This window comes from Lissotriton vulgaris, chromosome 4_1 (genome assembly GCF_964263255.1).
Source record: "Lissotriton vulgaris chromosome 4_1, aLisVul1.2, whole genome shotgun sequence".
In the NCBI taxonomy this organism is placed as follows: domain Eukaryota; kingdom Metazoa; phylum Chordata; class Amphibia; order Caudata; family Salamandridae; genus Lissotriton; species Lissotriton vulgaris.
This window is the reverse complement of record NC_141691.1, coordinates 1,765,589,464-1,765,608,670: the sequence shown is the minus strand read 5'-3', so window position 1 is coordinate 1,765,608,670 and position 19,207 is coordinate 1,765,589,464. Positions and strand designations below refer to the sequence as shown.

General features: G+C 43.0%; 1 protein-coding gene across 1 annotated transcript in view; it reads left to right on the top strand.

Annotated features, from left to right (window-relative positions):
* The window catches only part of KLF10 (KLF transcription factor 10), a 29,392-nt gene extending 10,601 nt beyond the window's left edge, over nucleotides 1–18,791 (top strand). Inside the window, exons 2-4 of the mRNA XM_086966089.1 lie at nucleotides 9,778–10,017; nucleotides 10,456–11,353; nucleotides 17,346–18,791. Of these exons, the coding sequence (XP_086822215.1) occupies nucleotides 9,778–10,017; nucleotides 10,456–11,353; nucleotides 17,346–17,602 (1,395 nt within the window). The 3' untranslated portion in view covers nucleotides 17,603–18,791. The remainder of the gene's footprint in view (nucleotides 1–9,777; nucleotides 10,018–10,455; nucleotides 11,354–17,345) is intronic.
* Nucleotides 18,792–19,207: the final 416 nt, after the last annotated feature.

The following is a 19,207-nucleotide window of genomic DNA, read 5'->3' as shown; positions in this document are numbered from 1 at the left end:
GGCTGTGTGTGTGGGGGGCTCTGTGAGGCTGTGTGTGTGGGGGGCTCTGTGTGGCTGTGTGTGTGGGGGGGGCTCTGTGTGGCTGTGTGTGTGGGGGGCTCTGTGTGTGTTTGTGTGTGTCATTTGCGAGAGATAAAGCTAGTGGCATTGTAAATGACAATGCCATTTATTTATGTTAAAAAAACATAAATAAAAATAATGTCAAGAGCAATGCCAATAGTTCTAACTTTAACAAAGGCAAAACCATTGCATTGTAAATGCTTGTTATACAGTGGCGGTTCGGAACCCTACCCCTTAAATCCTTTACGAGTAAATGGACCAATGGAGGGGACAAATTATGTCCTGGCTGCAATTCCTGTGATGAGGAGGAAATCCATGTCTTGTTTTTCTGTCCCACCTATAGGTCCCCAAGGAAGTATTGGTTGGTGCCTTTATGCAGAAACATGGCAATAAGAAACTGTTCAACTTCGTATAGAATATTGAAATCTGATTCCTCCCCTCACATTGTTTTTGCAGTCTCAAAATATTTGTTCGTCATGTGGCGTATTAGGTCCAAGTTGATTAAGGTTTTACCAACATAGGATGATAGTTCCAGCCACAGTCTCAAAATAATTTTTAGCTCCCTACGGTAAAGTTTTTACATTAATGTTCATCTTACCTCAATTGATATAACTGTGATGCATCTTTCTTATTCATTTTATCTCATCTAATTTTTAACTCCCAAAATTTGTATCCATTTGCACTTACATGTACTCAAATGTTGATTTTAAAATGTTGTATGTTTCTTTTTATGCATCTTTTATGGTCTTAATGGCCGAAATAAAGATTTTTTGGATTGGATTGGATTGGATAAGTACCAGTCTAAAAAAAATCTATCCTGCAGTGGTTAATTCGAGTCATTGAAAAGCCTTACTAGAAATCATTGAGATGAGATCACAAAGGTGTCAATGATATAGGTAACCGAAATGAATAGTATGTCATCTGAAGATAAAGTTACTTTAAGGATTTTGTTATCTTGTGTAGCTACTCAGGGTGACATTTGAGCATCTTAAATAGGGTGAAGAATGGGGGAAATTTTGATGAGGATGGATTTACTTACAAAATATGGGACTTCAAAGTCCATAGTTGCTTTGCTTCATACAACTTAACTTCTTCCAGAGATTTTTAGATGTTGTACTAGATGTTGCTTGGTGTTAAAGCATAGAGCATTGTAAGCAAGGCACTTTGTATATTTCGCGTAAATCAAGAGGTAGACATCTTAAGAGTGGGGTGGAATTAATTTCGTACATGTCTCCACCCAGTGCTTTTAAAGTAGACTGAAAAAGGTGTGGGAGGTCTGTAAAAAGGAGCATGGCCAAAGAAGAGAAACGAAGAATACAACATTTTCTAGCTATCCCGACAAGAATTTTAGATTCTATTAAGGACACGGAGGCTTCTGATTATGATTTCTCATTTCTTTACTGCAAAACACAGCAGCCAATGAAAGTAAAACGACATTAGTAAAAAACAACAATACCCATGAGGCTTTGAACCACGCCTCCAGTATTACATCCAATCACAGCATGAACAAGCATACAAAGTAGAGAGACACTAATCCGGCCTCCTCTTTCTTTGCGCGAATCAGTCCAATAAGAACAAACAAAGTCTTGAGACTCTCAACGGAGAAAGAAACAGTTCCTGTAGGAAGTTCTCAACGGAGAACAATCCAAAACTAGCGAAGGCGTCCGCTTCTGCCTTGAAGGCACAGTAACTCCATCCGGAGAAGGCACTCAACTCTTGTTGGAATCATTTTCTACAACAGAAAAACAAGGTTGAGAAAGGGAGCCCACAACTGCATTTCTCATCTGGTGGGCATAAAAGTTGTTAAATAACATAACATCAAACAACTTTACAGTTGCATAACTGTCCCAACGGGTGGGATAATCCTCGCCTCCGTGTCCTTAATAGAATCTAAAATTCTTGTCTCGATAGCTAGAAAATGTTGTATTCTATGGCAGGACCGGAGGCTTCTGATTATGCTGGTTCAACGCTCATCAACCACAGCATCAGAAACATGAGGAATAGGTTTGTAATAAAAAAACTTTTAACATTGAATCAGAAGACCAATCAGCTGCTTTAAGGATGTCCTCCAAGCGGGATCCTAATAAATAGGCTTTAGAAGCCATAGCTCCTCTAGCTGAGTGAGCACCATAAACAGAAATATCAATGCCAGCCTCTGACATAATCCATCGAACCCACCTAGCTAAGGTAGCAGCAGCGACTGGTTTGAATGGTTTTTGCACAGAAATTAACAGCTGACCCAAAGGATCAACCCTGTGTGAAATAGTACGTTCTTCATAACATTTCAAACACTGCAACACCCATAACTTGTTATTATGTGGAAAAGCAGGATACTCCACTGACCGACGGACATGGTCTTAGTCCGTCTTTTGATTATAAAAGAGACACCCTGTGGAGAAAACATCCTACCAGCCAGGTCTAGGGCCCTAATATCAGAAACTCTACGACATGATATGAGACAGAGCAAAATTGTAAGCTTAGCAGAAAGCTGCTTCAAGGAAAGATCACCATTATCGAGCCAGGATTCCAAAAGAGTAAGAACTTTTGTAACATCCCATAAAGTGGAATACCTGGGCTGAGGGGGGTTAGCCACACGGACTCCTTTAAGTAACTTACAGACCAGGGGGTGCATCCCTACGGGTTAACCATCAACATGATCATGACCAGCAGAAATAGCAGACCTGAAATTATTAACTGATCTGTACTCAAGTCCAGATTCTGCACATTCAGACCAGAAATTCAACACCTCAGTTATAGATGATCCCACGGGATCCACCTGTTTTTGATGGCACCAACCCACCCATCTCTTCCAGGAAGCAGAATATCGTTTCCGGGTGGAAGGAGCCCCGCTTGCTGCATAAAGCTGGCAGCCGCTTGTGAAAGTCCTGCAATGCTCTCATGTCTCCGGAGAGCGTCCACACCATCAAGATTAGTTGATTCTGCAGGACCAAAGGATGGCTGGACCCCACTGGGTCCTGGAAAAGTGTCGGGAATGTAGGGAGCTGGAAGGGGAGGTCCACAGATAACTCCAACAGTGTGGGAAACCATGACTGAGTCGACCAAAACGGGGTCACCAACACTAGTGAAGCCCTCCGGCGCCGGACAAAGGCCGCCACCCTCGGGATCAATGCAAACGGAGGAAAAGCATATTTCCTCTGTTGCCCCAATGCTGTAGGAATGCATCCGTTCCCATCGCCATCGGGTCCAGCCTCCAACTGAAGAACAGGGGAAGTTGGGCATTGAGGCGAGAAGCAAACAGATCTATCTGGCAGTGGCCTCGCATAACCATGATCTGAGCAAAGAGCGAGGGATGAAGTCTCCAATCGCTGAGTCCCGAAGGAACCGGGAATTCCAATCCGCCACGTTATTGAACTTTCCTGGAAGATACTCTACCGCTACAGAGATCTTGCGATCCAGGCAAAAATGCCAAAACTCCTTCACAATGTGTACAAGCATGCAGGACCTCGTCCCCTCTAGGCGGTTGATGTATCTCACCGCTGAGACATTGTCCATTCGAAGCAGTAACAATTGCTCTTCAGCGGTGAGATAGACTTGATGGCAAAGGACCCTGCCAGCAACTCTAGACAATTTATGTGCAATTTTAGTTTTTCTGCTGACCATCGTCCTCCTGTGGTAAACGCCCCACAGCGAGCGCCCCAACTCCACTGACTGGCGGCTGACTCGACAACCACGTCCGGGGCGGTGCCGAAGATTGCTCGCCCATTCCAGGCTGTCATGTGCTCCAGCCACCATTGAAGCTCTTTCCGAGCTTCTGGAGATAGGGGAATGAGGTGGTCGCAATGAAACTTCCTCTGTAGATAAAAAATCTTAAGTCTCTGAAGGGCCCTGTAGTGTAATGGTCCCGGGAAGATAGCCTGGATCGAGGATGCCAGGAGACCCACAATCCTCGACAGAACTCGCAAGGAAATCATCTCCTTGGACAAGGTGGTTCTGATTTCCCTCTTCATGGACCTGATTTTGCTCACTGGAAGAAGGAGTTGCGCAGAGACTGAATCTATCATGAAACCCAGAAATTCCATCTGTTGGCTTGGTAACATCACAGATTTCTTGGCATTGATGACAAACCCCAGATTCTGTAACAGGGACGTCGTCCAATCCAGATGAGTGAGGAGGAGATCCCGATTCTGTGCCAGAATTAGCATGTCGTCTAGATACACAATGAGACGCACCCCCATCTCCCGGAGGCGAGAGACCACTGGCCTGAGAAGTTTGGTGAACACCCACGGTGCTGAGGAGAGGCCAAAGGGGAGCGAGCGATACCAGTACCACTGCCCTTTCCTTGGAAACTGCAAGAACTTTTGATGTGAGGGGTAAATAGGGACCGTGAGGTAGGCATCTTTTAAGTCTAGGCTGACCATGCAGTCCTTCTCTAACAGGAGATCTCGCAAGAGATGAATACCCTCCATCTTGAAGTGACGATACACCACAAAAGGATTGAAATCTCTTAAATTGAGTACTAGGCATTGGCCGCCACCCTTCTTCTGTACCATAAAGACGTTGCAGCAAAACCCTTCCGGAATGAAGGGTCCTACAGCAATAGCCTGTTTGGCCAACAACTCTTCCAGTTCTGAGTCTATAAAACTCTGTTCTAGATGGGAAAAATGGAGAGGCTGAGGAGGAAACGCCTGACGGGGACATTCTAACATCTCTATCTGGTATCCCTGCACTGTCTGAAGGACCCAAACATCTGAAGTGAGACTCGCCCAATTCACCACAAAGTGTCGCAACCTGCCCCCAAGAGAAGTGACAGGACACACAGGACTTACCAGAGGACTGATTGTTGAAATTCTTGTAGCCACGGTTGACACCCCAATTAAAGCGGCCTCTGTAGCCGTGGGATCTCGACGGGTAAAAAGCCCGTCTGGTCGGGCTCCTGGGTTTATCCTTTGCCACGTCTGGGGGCGTATCCTCTCTGAGGACTGGTATTGGAGTAGCGGCCGGTAGAGCGTCCCCTGCCACGCCCGGCCCTTCCAGAGTCCTGATGTAAGACTCTCTTCAATGAGGCCTGAGACTTATCAAGGGATGCGAAGGTGCTAACAAATTTTGCAATGTCTTTGACAAATTTGTCTCCAAACAACTGTCCTTCAGCCAAAGGCCCAGGCTCCGATGAGGCCAGCTCCACTAACTGTGGGTCAATCCGAAGCAGGACAGATTTCCTTCTCTCAGAAGCAAGGGCACAGTTAGCGTTCCCATGCATGCAGATAGCCCGCTGCGCCCAACCAGCCAGAACCTCGGGGTGGATGGCCGCGCCTGTCTCTTGAGCTTGGAGGGCCAATTCAAGTACTTTTGCCAAAGGGCCCGAAAGGTCGAGGACCTTGTCCTGGCACGCCCTGATCGCGCAGTCAATCCCCTTCTTGGAGTCCTTCTTGTATTTCTTAAGGAAGGTAGTCATGGAAGTGTCGATGTCGGGGGTAATGGCCACCTTGTGGGCTAGGTCTGGGTGTGAACATTCTGACTTTTGGCGGGCCCTAACCTCTTTGTCAAAGGCCTTGCGCAGGTGAGTTTCCAAGTAACCTGCCACAGCCGGGGGTGGAACCCAATCAGAGGATCTGGGATGGACAATGTCCGAAGGGTCAAACATGAAGGGGGACGGAGTAACAGGGGAGAAATCATGCTTACGCTTCTCTGCACGTTTGCGCGCTTTGGATGCTTGGGAAGAATCTGTGTCCGTATCAGTATCGGTAGTGGAATCCACTACAGGGACAGGTGAGGACAGAGGCAGGGGAAGGGGCTGGGCAGCATCCATGGCGCTTTCTTTAGCTTTGTAAAGCTTAGCGTAGGATTGGACATGAGGCCAAGAGCCAGAAGGGTCACTGGGGCTACGGCTAGAACCAGATGAAGGGGGAGTCTTTGGGACCAGAAGGGACAAGCAATTCCAATTTCTGGGCCAAGGGTAACAAGGCAGAAGATAAAGCTTTATCTAATTTAGCGTCAAGCTTCTTATCAATAAGGTACTCCATGGACTCGTCATTATAATAGTCCTCGTCACCCTGCTCACCAACAGCGACAACCTCCTCCTGATAGCAATCAAACTCTGCCATCTTCCAAACAGAATGAATTCCAATCAAAATATCCCGAGAGGGAAGCGTAATTATCATCCCTAGGAAGGGCGTCTGTTGGGAGAGTGCATGGTGCAGGAGCCAATAGAAAAAACAAAATTACCAGTCTATAAACAACTCACAGTCACTTCAGTCCCACTCTAGGACTAATGGAGGGAGAAAAAAGGCCCCAAACTACAAACAGCAGAGGGGTCGTCCAAAAATTAGGGTTTTCTGATGTCGTGGTACTCAAAGGGTTAATTCAGTGCGTCAATCCGGTAATCGGATTCAAAACGCTGACTGCATGATGATTAATGGCCCCAATTGGCTCCTGGCCGCGCTGTGGTATCCCCTCTTCGGCCCGGGGAAAGGCGTCTTTTGTTCGGCACTGTGCAAGGGCTGCGCGCGTCTGAAAACGCGCGCAAGCCCTGGAGACGACGTCCGCAGGGAATTCGTGAAGGCCCCGACGTACGCTCGCTCCCAGATGTGGGGGCCAATCGCCTCCGGCTCGCGGACCGCAAACGCTGAAGCGGCGGTGCCGGCGGCCGGAGGAAACCAGGGAAACATCCTACAGCACAACTGTGATGCTGTAGGCAGTTCACAGCCAGGTCTTAATGTTCATAAAAACATTACCATAGGGTAGAACAACAAACAAGGATCATAGACCGAGTGATTACACAACTGCAGACGGGATCCGCACTTTAGTTTTTTGGGCACCGCATCATAAGTCAAAACCCCTGATCATGGGCCTGTGCGCCCTCCTCTGCACCCGTGTGCGCAGGCTGCACTGGCACGGTCCTTGCGGTGCTGTGTTGGTTTTCAGTAAATAAGTGCACTCTCCACACAAATGAATGGACAAAGATGGCAGACGCTAGAGTGTAATGTCCTCATCAGAAGCCTGTGGCGTCGCTCTAGAGGGAGGGGCCAGATGGGGCCTGTGCCCAGCTCGGTTTGTCCTGGCTCCCCATTGTGCCCCACCTCCTTAGCTGCAACCTGTACCAGGAGGAGCCCCAGAAAAACGCAAACAGATGATGCACCATGTCCAATTCAACAATTTGTCCGCTGCCTTTCACTGCAAAGCAGTGTTTCCTTAAAGTCTTTAAACTTGACTTGGTATGTCAGTTCATATCCACCACTTTCATCTGTGGCCCAATGTGTGCCACCCCCTAAAATTCACTTTTGGAGACGCCACTACTGCGCTCAGGCAGAAAATCCGCTCAGCGAAAGCACATGCTTTGTAAAGAAGGGATGCAAAACCGCGTTCTGCTAAGAGATTTGCACGACGGGTAATGATACATTTTAGAAGCAATGAGGGCAGGCATCACTTTCTATATGTCGGTGCCGTGCTGCTGCAGGTCGCTGATCACTTGAGGTGAAAGCCCCACACGACACGTGACCATCAAGCTAACAGACACCCAGCGCGAGGCCATATTTATGTACACTGCGAAAGTGCTCACACAGAGAAATAAGCAAATGTGCGAAAACAGGTTTAGTCACTTTGAAAGCTTAAAGATGCTGTTTACCTTACCAGTGTACACAAACTAATGGCGGCTGGCGACCCCCAATGAAGTTCACATTCCATTGGGTTTGCAAGGAAAAAATCTGTTGGGTGACACTCACCACCCATGATAAATATTTGAAAGGAAAGCAAAACGTTCCTCTCGAATTGGCAGCAATCTCCAAAGGAAGTACTGGGGTTTAACGAGGTCTCTGGATTTGCCATCAGCTGTCGCCAACGGCAACCAGTTTTCAAGGGTGATGAGATCTTGGGCAAATCCTCAGTATTTGGGGGCATGGCACGGAATCCAGAATGCTGCGACCTTCTAAATGAAGGAAGGAACAGAATCTCTGCTCACAAAGTGGAATTTTTTAAGGCGAATGAAGACTCAAATTAAAACGCACTTGTGGAAGAAAGGAGCAGATGCACGAACTGCTGCCGTCAGCACTTTGAGCGCGTGCGAGGCAGGGCGGCATGGGGTTTAAACTGCTTAAAGCATTCCAAGGTCCTCCTTGTGAGGGCTGATGGATAGTCAAGATATTACGAGAATGCCAAAAGATAGCATCCGGGAGAATTGGAATTGCACAATGTTTGTATATTTTAGTCGACACGTAAAAAACGAAAAAACACAAGACGAATGGATTGAGAGGGTAGATCGAACAAGCATTAAGCATGGGCACACGGACAGCGGGAGGGGGGGGCGGGAAGGCTAACAAAGAGCAATGGGTCGCCTAGAGTAAGGAGACAAAAACAACAACAAACAAGCACGGGCACACGGACAGCGGGAGGGGTGGCGGGAACGGGCAAACGGACATCGGGAGGGGGGCGGGTTAACGGCACGAACATAATAATGTCCTGACCTGTACAAACAAGCTACTGCCCGGCCGCCATCTTCAGAGAAACGTCGAGATCAAACCTTGACGACCAAACCCCCCCCCCCCACCGCTGCATGACGATTTCGAAAGCCTAAAATTTGCAGGAGCGCCCCCGAATCTGCTCTCAGGATGACGAGCAGATGTCTGTTCCAATGGCTAGCCTCCATTTATGGAGCTAGCCAATGGAAACAGAGGCGGGGTCAAAGCCACTCTACTCTTCTCATAAGGTTTCTCCTGCAGCTGCGCACTGCGCAGCTCGCTAGTCGAAACCTAAAAAAGGATGAGCTGTTCTCTAGGACGGGGAGGGCTTTAACACACAGCAAGGCAATACAGCATATCTTTCTGTAATGGCGTGCTGCAATCTGCTTAGCTTATTTATTATTTGTTAAATAAAAAAACATTAGGACTCTTTGGAGACTGATCCACAATGCCAATTTAATAGTTTAATTGGTCAAATAAAAAAAAAATTGTTTTTAGGTAGGCATGAATGTTTACATGGGAGTGATAGTCAGGCTTTATGAATCCAGTGACCATTCCCATGATGATGATGAGCTAGAAGTAGTTTTGTTCTACGTTCCTGAGTACAATTAATTTGTCTGTCTTGAGCCCAAATGGCGGTACAAGTTGTACTGTTAATTTCAAAAGTTTCTTCCTTTTTTCTTAAAGACAGACTTGCTGTTCTAATAAAGATTACATTAATTGAACTCTAGGCGGACTTCATAGAACTCGGAATGGCGTGGGAGGGGCCACCCTAAATAGTCCCCCCCACACATCTACTGAGGGTTTTCCTGACGATAGGGACAGCAATGACTGATGTGAGGAAAACCACCTTCCATGCATCCCTCCATGGCATTTTTGGGTGATATTCCATTATCACCCATCTTTAAATTAGACCCAAGGTCTGAAAAAGTATGTCAGCCTTCATGAACATACTCATTTTCTACATCTTTGTTAATGCACATATACATGAACAACAAGTGGTGTGGGAGTTGAGGGGCACTGTAACTTGCCTAGCATGTCAAGGTTACTGCAGTGGAAGAGACTCAAAATATAAAGGCCCTGAATCACAAAAAACATTGAACTTTCATTCATTAGCATTTGATTAGCTTATTATAATAATATTTAGTAATAGGTGCTCGTTTGACATAAGACTGTGGATAAAAAAAGATGAGTGGTTGCTACTGCTGATGCTGTTCATGCAGCGATGCATGGACTACTGCACTTGTAACATGTAAAACTCATATTGGGTATATGTAGAGTCATGTTTTGCCTTCTTTCATCACAGATTGAAAACATGGAGATGACTTCGGAGAAGCAAAGTGATAGTAGATGCTCGTGGAGCAGTGCAGCGGACAAAAGTGATTTTGAAGCTGTTGAGGCACTCATGTCCATGAGTTACAGCTGGAAATATGATTTCAAGAAGTACATGGAGCCCAGGCCCATTACACCAGCATCTGATGTGTCGGAGGAGATGGAGGATAACCTGCTCCCAAGTGCGACAGAGTTTCATGCTATGCCAGCATTTGTAAGTTTCACCCTTTTATTTTGTAATGCAATGGCTCCTTCCGAGCACCCCAGCATTTTGGGTGGCAATACTGTTCCCAATTATTCCATACACGAGAGGATGCAGTATTTATTGGGTGCGGTATCGCTCACCCATTCCAAGTCCCACAGGTTGCAGTGAGGCATAACATGGTATTGGCATCGGCATACTGATGTAGGACATGCCTCCTTTCAACCATATTCCCATAGACAAATTTAAAAAAAAATTTTGTTCTAAAATGTGACAAGTGAAAATTACGCCTGCAATGTATGTACCACATTTGCCCCAGAATTGTGTTTTCCGCAGGACTCGGAATGAGACCATAAGCAGTGACTATTTTTGATACATGTGTACTTGTCGTGCTCAGTTGTCTAACTCCAGATACCTTTATCAACATCATTTTCATTTTATATCTTCTAGTGCCTGACTCCTCCTTACAGTCCATCAGATTTTGAGATGTCTCAAGCCGTTCAGCCAGTTAAAACAAAGTTCTCTAGCGCACAATGCATTGTTTCCAAGCGGGACAGTGACAATGCTGTGAAAGAGGTCATAAAAGATCCTGTAGAGGACAGGCAACCCAAAGCTCAAATGACCAGTGTGATCCGCCACACAGCAGATGCACAGCTGTACAGTCGTCGTCCTAGTATGACGACTGTAGCTTGTAGGTCAAGCTGCCAAGGCACTTTACCAAACAGAACAATCCAATTTAATGAAGAAATATCAAGGAAAGGTCTACCCTGTGCAACAGTGCCTCCAATGAAATTGGCAAATGAAATCCACCCGGTGTCCTATGAGGGAGAGAAATCAAGGTGGGCACAACACATCCTTTCGGCTCCTCCGGTGCGGCCATGTCATAGCACTGCAGCAAGTCAGTTATCAGCACAACCAACTCCAGTGGTTCTCCAATCGTCAAATTCCACATCTGGTGTCATCCCAGCCATGCCAGTCATTTGTCAGATGCTTCCATTCTCTGTGAACAGCCCTGTGGTGACATCTGTTGTTCCTTCTTACAGCCAGTCGAGCCAGCAATCTAGCCTCTGCCAGTCTGTTGTAGTCATGGGCAGTCAAGTCCCGAAAGCAGCCCTTATGTTCGTGATGCCACAGACGGTCGTACACAATACAAAGCCTCCACTAAACAATCCAAATGGCACTCGATTCTCTCCCATTGCTCCTGCTCCAGGTTGCACAACGTCTGCAGCAAAAATGACGCCTCAGGTGGACTCTTCAAGAATCCGAAGTCATGTTTGCAGCCAGACCGGTTGTGGAAAGACTTATTTCAAGAGCTCTCATTTAAAAGCTCACATGAGAACGCATACAGGTGAGATGCTTTGTTTAACAATATACCAGTATTACAGAATAATGTCTGGCGTGTTACTGTTCATCACAACACTATTTATTTCTGTTGACCATTCCACCCATTTTCTGCCATTCGTTTCCGCTGTGGTTGTTTGAAGTCTATATAGGCTGACAATGAATAGGAGCTGAGGAAGATTGGTGTAATATTTTGAAAGATGCAAGGAAACCGTTAATGTGCCAAATTGTTTTTTTATTTTTGCTTGTTAGCCAATCCTTTGCCAGGTATGTTTCCTGCAGTGGGATTACTCTATTCATCATCAACAACTGCATTTACCAAATAATTGGAGATTTGCTGCACAATTCAGCAATAGCCACATAATATGCAAATGTGTGCAACATTAGTCTTTTTGAAGATTCCATCATATTAATACAAGTTTTTGGTCTTTAACTTTTTTAATTCACATGTACTGCTGTGTTTTGTTAAACGGATGAAGACAACAATAACACTTAACCACTATTGTAAAAGCATGATAACAGTCCCTTTAGAATAAAAGAGAGTAAGCTATGATAGCAAGGACTATGAAAAACAAATACAGGAGGCAGAATAAACACAATTAATAAACTGTTCTGGATTCGAGAGCTTTTTAAACCAAATTAGTCAGAATCAAATACCAAATCCTCCCAGAATATATTACATTCTCTTTAAAAGGGAGTTCAAAATGTCAATGTTTTTCTCTTCACTAGTATTTATTGCAGATAAGACCATTTGTTATGATTCCATAGGTACTGCAATATCCCTTGGCCCTCCAAACATCACAAAGTTGGCTGATCGATATTAACCATATCGGTATAAATTAGTTGCTTCTGTGTGCCATATAAGGGATATTTTAGATATTTTAATATGTTTTCTTTGTCTCCTTCTGTTTTCATACTGTAAGCAGTAGTGCAAAACTTCACAGTGACCACATTTTATTAGCCTACATACAAAATATAATCTAATTTTGATGTATAACTTAACATTGGCATATATGAAAACTAAGGCACAGGGAGATGAAGGCTATTTCTAGGATTGCATAACCTGGTCATGTAAGGACTGTAATAAAGTTCAAAGAATCTTACATCCAAAATCGGCAACCATTCCACAGGACCACATCTCATGCACTGCAGGATTATTTATTTTACATTCATATGAATATACACAAACATTGTACAAAGTTTTATAAATTGCTCCAACCAGGAGTTGACATTCTTGGAGAGCTGGGAGGATCGAGGGTAACAGTGAAACATCACTTCAAATGTTATGCCATATAGGGGCATAACACAAGACAAAATAGAAGCAGTTAGTAAGCAATTAAGTTTGAACAGTTACGAGAGCTCTTATACATCATAGTATACACCCATTCAATACTGCAAATCATTTTAACTGGTATAGAGAAGTCTGTTAACACAACAATTTGCTCCCATAAGAAGTTTAAAAAGCGATACATCATATTAATCTATTTTGATCATTTCATTTGTTCAAAATTGTGGCAAATATCCAATTTCTGTTACCCTTACAGCCTGTTACAATTGAATCCCCCACCAGGGGAATATAAAGTGGGTTAGCCCTCAGAGAACGCAAGTCATACTCAAGGTTTCGTCTCAGGGAGTCCCAACTCATGCTGCACACGGGAACTTTGACAGGAATTGAACCAAATACCTGAATCATGAATTCTGCTATAAAAGCCAAAAGAGAAAAAGAATAACACAAAATCCAATTTATAGTTTGAGACAAAGGTACTAGGAACAGTTCATTTGTCTGCATGGTGGATATCCAACAAAGTAATATCCCTATGCTTGTCACACGAGGCTGGCATACTCTGGTTGATTGTCCCCAGAAGCCTCTTGCACAATCTACCACAAGTTAACATAAGGTACAGAAAAAAGGAAAGAAACCCATGTACCCTAGATAGCTGTATAAGATTTCTATCATTTATTGCTTACCCACTTTCGAACAGGCCTTCAGAGACAAAAAAGGTGGTGGTGCGGAGAGAAGTGAATCTAAACCACACCTATCACACCAAAGAAGTGAGAATAGGAATCCCCAAGGTGAAGGTATTATCCCTCAGCAATGGTAGAACACTATCATGGTTACGATAGAACTTTGAAATAATCCTAGGACAAAAAACATGGATTTGTGATAAGGTCTAAGCCTCCATTAGGAAACGCCGTATGTGTCCCCAATTCACCTAAACTCTTTGCCGAAGTAATAAGGATTACTACTTTGACAGACTGTAATTTTCAGAGCTGAGCCTAGTAAGATTTCAAAGAGATTCACAGCAAGGGCCATGAACACCAGGGACAGTCCCCACGCTTTAGCCATTAAACCTGGAACGATCTAGCAAGTCCACAACTCCTCAGGAGTCTAGATTGTTACTGCAAGGCCCAGGAGAAAGCTTTCCTTGATGAAATCGTGAAATCTAGGAGCCCCTCAAACAAGGGCTAAGTCAATTTCTTGAGCACTTAGTGCAAAAATGTAACCAAATACCTCAAATACTCCAATATAACGTAAGTGTAGCAGGTTACCAAGGTTGTTGGAGGGCAACTGCTCCCTTCCTTAACATCACAGAGACCAAGCTGTATCATCAGATGACTTAGCTGGAACCCTTGTACCTTTGGCTATCTTAACTGATATCAGTAGAACTCATTGCAGAGTTACCGCCACTCAGATTAATTAGAGCAACCATGGTCACTTGAACTATTGGGACTACAAGAATAACTCTCCTCCTCCCTGCAGTTCTCTCTGCAGTGATTGGCATCTGCACAATTGAGAACAGCCTTTAGGGGACGGTGGGATGCAAAGAGCTGAACCCTGGAGCAAGGGAATCTATCTCTGTCTCTCCTCTCCCAGAATAAACTAGGAATGCAGTGATGCTGCTACCTGTAGAACTCTTACATTGAATGCGATCTCAAAAAGCCTGTTCCCACTATAGTCCTAAAACCGTGAATGGAAAATTGAACTTGACTTAAAACTTTCAATTGTTTGCTCTCCTTTATTACTTTCAAATGACCCTATACATTTCTTCCATCTTGTTTTTGCCATACCACTAAGGACATACCATGCCTATCTATTCTTCCCTCCAGCCATTTGCATGAACTCATATAGCCCATAGGCCCCTGCACGCCTTGCGCTAAGGATCACACCTATCCCCTACTAATTCAATCTACCACAAAGAAACTGGAGTTGATGGATGGAATTATTTCCTTGAGCACAAGATTAATTACATTACTGGCTGACTGAAAATCTGCACAAACATTTCTGGACAAAAAGGGAAATTGTGGGAGGCTGGGAACTTTATGATTAGGTATTCTGCCCATCTATTCTCTGCTCCTGGAATATGGCTGCCTCTCAAGGAATGGAGATGAAACGCTGCCCTACTCAGCAGCCTGTGACAGACACCCCTTCCAGAAGTTTGAGTCTGGTTTCCCGTTTAGTGGTTCACATAAGATACAGCTACCATATCGCTCCCTCCTTTGGGTGTCAAGGAAGTCTAAGGGTGCTTCTCAAATGAGTAAAAGTTCTCTCCATTTCAAAAATGTCACCACCTCCATCCCTTGATGTACCCCATTTTCAAGGTCGCTCATTTACGCGTCTCACAGGTGTTGGTCATGAGAACCAGAGGGTCTAACCATAGGGTTAAACTGAATTGTCTGAAAAAGTTAACGCTGCCACTACATTTTCTTCATTAATAAGGCGTCTGGTTTTTACAGATTGTTACAGATAAATATACACAGAAATCATTGTGTTTCATTTCTGTATTTATTTTTTAAGGTATAAAAATATAGACAATTGTGTATCTTTTGAGACTCGCTATGCTGTCATTCATGAATTCCATACCAGTAGCTTTTCGGATTGACAGCAGGGGGAGTTAAAAGAAAAGGGATGTTATTTCCATAAGTGACTGCATGTATCAATATAAGTCAATACTATAATACTAATATTTTCATGTGGGTGCTATTTTTTATTATTCTTGGCTACGTAATAAGCTAAACCTGTCAGACAGCAAAGAGTGCACATTTATCAAATAAATAGGTGCAGAAATATACACATTACAGCTTCATTTATTCACAAAACAAATATGGATAAATACTGATATGGATGACCCAAAAATAAATATGGATAAATACAGACTGAAATGTTAAGAAACATAGATACCATAAAACCGGGCGCCTTCTATTAACCACAGGGTAGCCCAAATAAGCTGGTTATTATAATCTAGTGAGACTTATTCTCATGAGCACAGCATGTGATCAGCCCAAAAATATGGATGTAACCTTGTAGAAAGAGCACGGGGCCATCAATCACTGAGTATGGAGCCATGAAGAAGACAGTATGGTGGTGGTGCATCCCATAAGGCATTTGAGTAATGATTTCAACGTGGAAACATCTTGAGACTGAAGGAAAACTTTCTCTTAGCCACGACCTTAAATTCTCTGTGCGTGTTCCCGAGTGTCTCAAGGATAGGGCATGGGAAAGGCAGCTGTCCAGATGTTGATGTTAACTTATCACCCTTACATGTAATGTCCTCACCATGTGCAGCAGAACTACCGTAAACATTGAATGGACAGTCTTAAACCCAGATAAAAGCAGCTTGAATTGGAATTTCTCCCAGGGAATTGCAAACAAGAACATTTTTGTTGTGGTGAATCAGCACATGGAAGTAAGCTTACCCTAAATCTGTGATGACAAGGTACTCTTCAAGTATTATCCTGGGGTTTAGCTTCTGCAGAGCATCCATCAGAAAATGGCTTGCTTGCACAAAACAGGTTACAACTTTCAAGCTTACAATAAGTTGGACGAGTTTGGATGTAGAAGTTTTTGAGCCAGAACATAAATTGAGAACATTTGTACCTAATTATAGCCTTATTCAGTAGAAGATTCTGAAACCAGATATTTTCTTTCTTATCTGGACATGGGGCCGCTGTGTCACCGCCAATGCTGAAGCCAGAGGAAGTGTACCCAATTCGATAGAAAAACTATCATGCCCCTGTCTGAAAATAGTCTGTAACATATGTGGGCGAAAGCATAGAAATATCCTGTCTGGTACTTCTTATAAGGTCTTCAAGTATGTGGGGCAATGGATACAAAACATCCCTAGTATAAATGGTGGATTCTGACAGTTAATCCTGTAAGCAAACATTCCTTCATTGGTATGTAAAGATTCTTCCCTTTCTCTTCAGCCTCTAGCATTATTGCTGTATTTTGGGTACGAGTGATACAACAAGTAAAATCTCGAAAATAGGTGCCTCCATGCAACCTGCTAGAGGCCAAGTTAGAAAGAACACTGAATTTCGCAGGTTTAGTGACCCGCCTGACACGTTCTTGTAGTTTAAAGACAAAGGTTATCATCCTACTTGCTTCTAAAGTATTTTACAATAACACATATGAGGGAAGCCTGGTTTAGGAAAATCTGGATTTTGTAATATTTCTGGATGCTGCTATATTTGCTGTCTACAACAAAAAGAGATTCTATGTAGAAATAATGCACTGTTCCACAATTTTACAAAGTAAAGAATGCTTCATTATTAATACAATAATTACACTTTTAAATGTAGCACAAGCCGCTGGGTGCTCTATCACACTTTATAAAAAGTACAGTAAAAGGGAAATTTCAAATCACAGTAAGATCTATTGAAGAGCACTACAAAATTAATGTGTACAACAGAATGAGAGAGCAGTAGAAAACCCTGTTCTTTCTTTCTGTTTTAGTTACATCAGCGTTTGTGATCAAATGTATTGGACCCCTAATTTGCTGTGAATGAGTCTTTGCACTAGTGGCATGTATCACAAAAGCAGATATGGTTGAGATCATTTTGATGAGTTGGGAGTACATCATAAATGATTGATCTCCTTACAGTAACCGTATCAACATTAGTTATGTCTAAATTCTTGCTGCTGCTAGAATTAAATAAATGTCTTTATATTTTACAGGATATATTGTAAGGTCTAAAATTGTTTTTACGTTTCATTGTAGGAGAAAAACCTTTTACTTGCAGTTGGGATGGCTGTGAGCGGAAGTTTGCCCGTTCTGATGAACTGTCTCGACACCGGCGGACACACACCGGAGAGAAGAAATTTGCTTGTCCAATGTGTGATCGACGGTTCATGAGAAGTGATCATTTGACCAAGCATGCCCGCCGTCACTTATCGGCAAAAAAGTTACCAAACTGGCAAATGGAAGTCAGCAAGTTAAATGATGTGGAAGTAGTAACCGCTACACCTGTTCAGTGAAGTGGAAGAAGCCACAATATACCTCCGCTTCTCATTGGTACAGGTGTATCAATTGTGACGGTAAGCTGGCTTCTGCTCCAGAGTTAAAGTTCTTCTGGAGCTGAAACCACACTGGACAGAAGCACAGCTTGTCTGGATTTTGTCATGCGTAAGGGTGTCCTAGAAATACTCTTGACATTGCACTGACATTAGTTTTGCATATGACATGGGGCAGGACAAAGAGATTGTGAAGTTACAGAACAAGCTCTGTGGAAAGGTTAGGAAATCGATTAAAGGATATGTTTAATTACATCTACAAGCATAGTACGTAAAGTGAAGCAAGTGTATGGTTTATCCTTTGCTATATTTATTTAATTTTCTCTGCAGATTACCTGACTTGATGTTATGTTAGACAGAAAATGAACGTACTGCATATATGGAAGTAAACATACGGTCTGAGTGCCGTTTTGTGGAACAGATGATGGCCATTTTACCACCTCAAAGTTATTTGAGCCAGAGTATTATTATTAGTTTGAGGCAATATAAAAATGCATGCCTTTAATGGGTGCTGCTAGTTTACAGTTGTTGCAGTACTTGAACTGCTAGATCTTTGAAAAGACGATGCTGCCGCAAAGTCCCGATATGTACAAAATACATTTTCAATTTATTGTGCTTTGCAGAAAATGAATTTATTTGAAAAGTTTCCTCTTTCTTACACTTTGTGTATAATTCACATCAAAAAAGGATCTTAAAATGTTGGATTATTTCCTTTGATTATAAGTGCATTTCAGAGTTTTATATATCTTGTAAGGGTTAAAAATATAGTTATGCGTTGGTAGCTTCATGTCAGAAAAAAATATTTAGACCCACTTTTATTGTGTTGCTAGAAATAAAATACAAGAACCTCGAATCACCATGTCTGTTAACTTTAGCCTTAATTTGTGTTGAATTTGTTTAACTTGCAATCTACCTTTGAGGGATGAAGTTGCTATTGTTATTCCTATTTAAGCATTTCACAGCCAGTCTTAGAGCTATACGATTTGTACATTTCCTAAAATGTTACATACTTGTCATGCATAAAGCTATGTAACAGCCACTGTTGAGAATTGTCTGACAGGGGCTATCTTTTTTGAGTACTATGATATTTTGCACAGTATTTTTATGTTTTTCTTTATACCTTGTTTACAATAAAGAATACTTTTCTACCATATTTGTGTCTCTACTGCATTGTTCCATGTATTACATATGTAATATATAGTGGTATCCTGAAAAAGATTATGCTGGAATTGATAGATACATCATGTATTTTTTACTCAATATAAAGTTCAACCATATTAAGATTTAGAAAAATACGTTTTTGTTCTCTTTTCCCTCTTTAGACCTACAACAAAAGACCCTGTCGAACGGACGTCCACATATGTCAGTTACTAGGAAATAGAACAGTCTAAATGTACTGATAACTATTCCAATCCCTTACAATTTATAAGGGGATAATTCACTGCACTGCGCCCCAATTTTATGTTAAAAGAGGCCCAACTTCCTTGACAGATACACAGAACAACAAGTGTAACTTGTCTGACCCTTCAAGGTCAATACCAATTATCCACACCAACAATGTTGGACAAA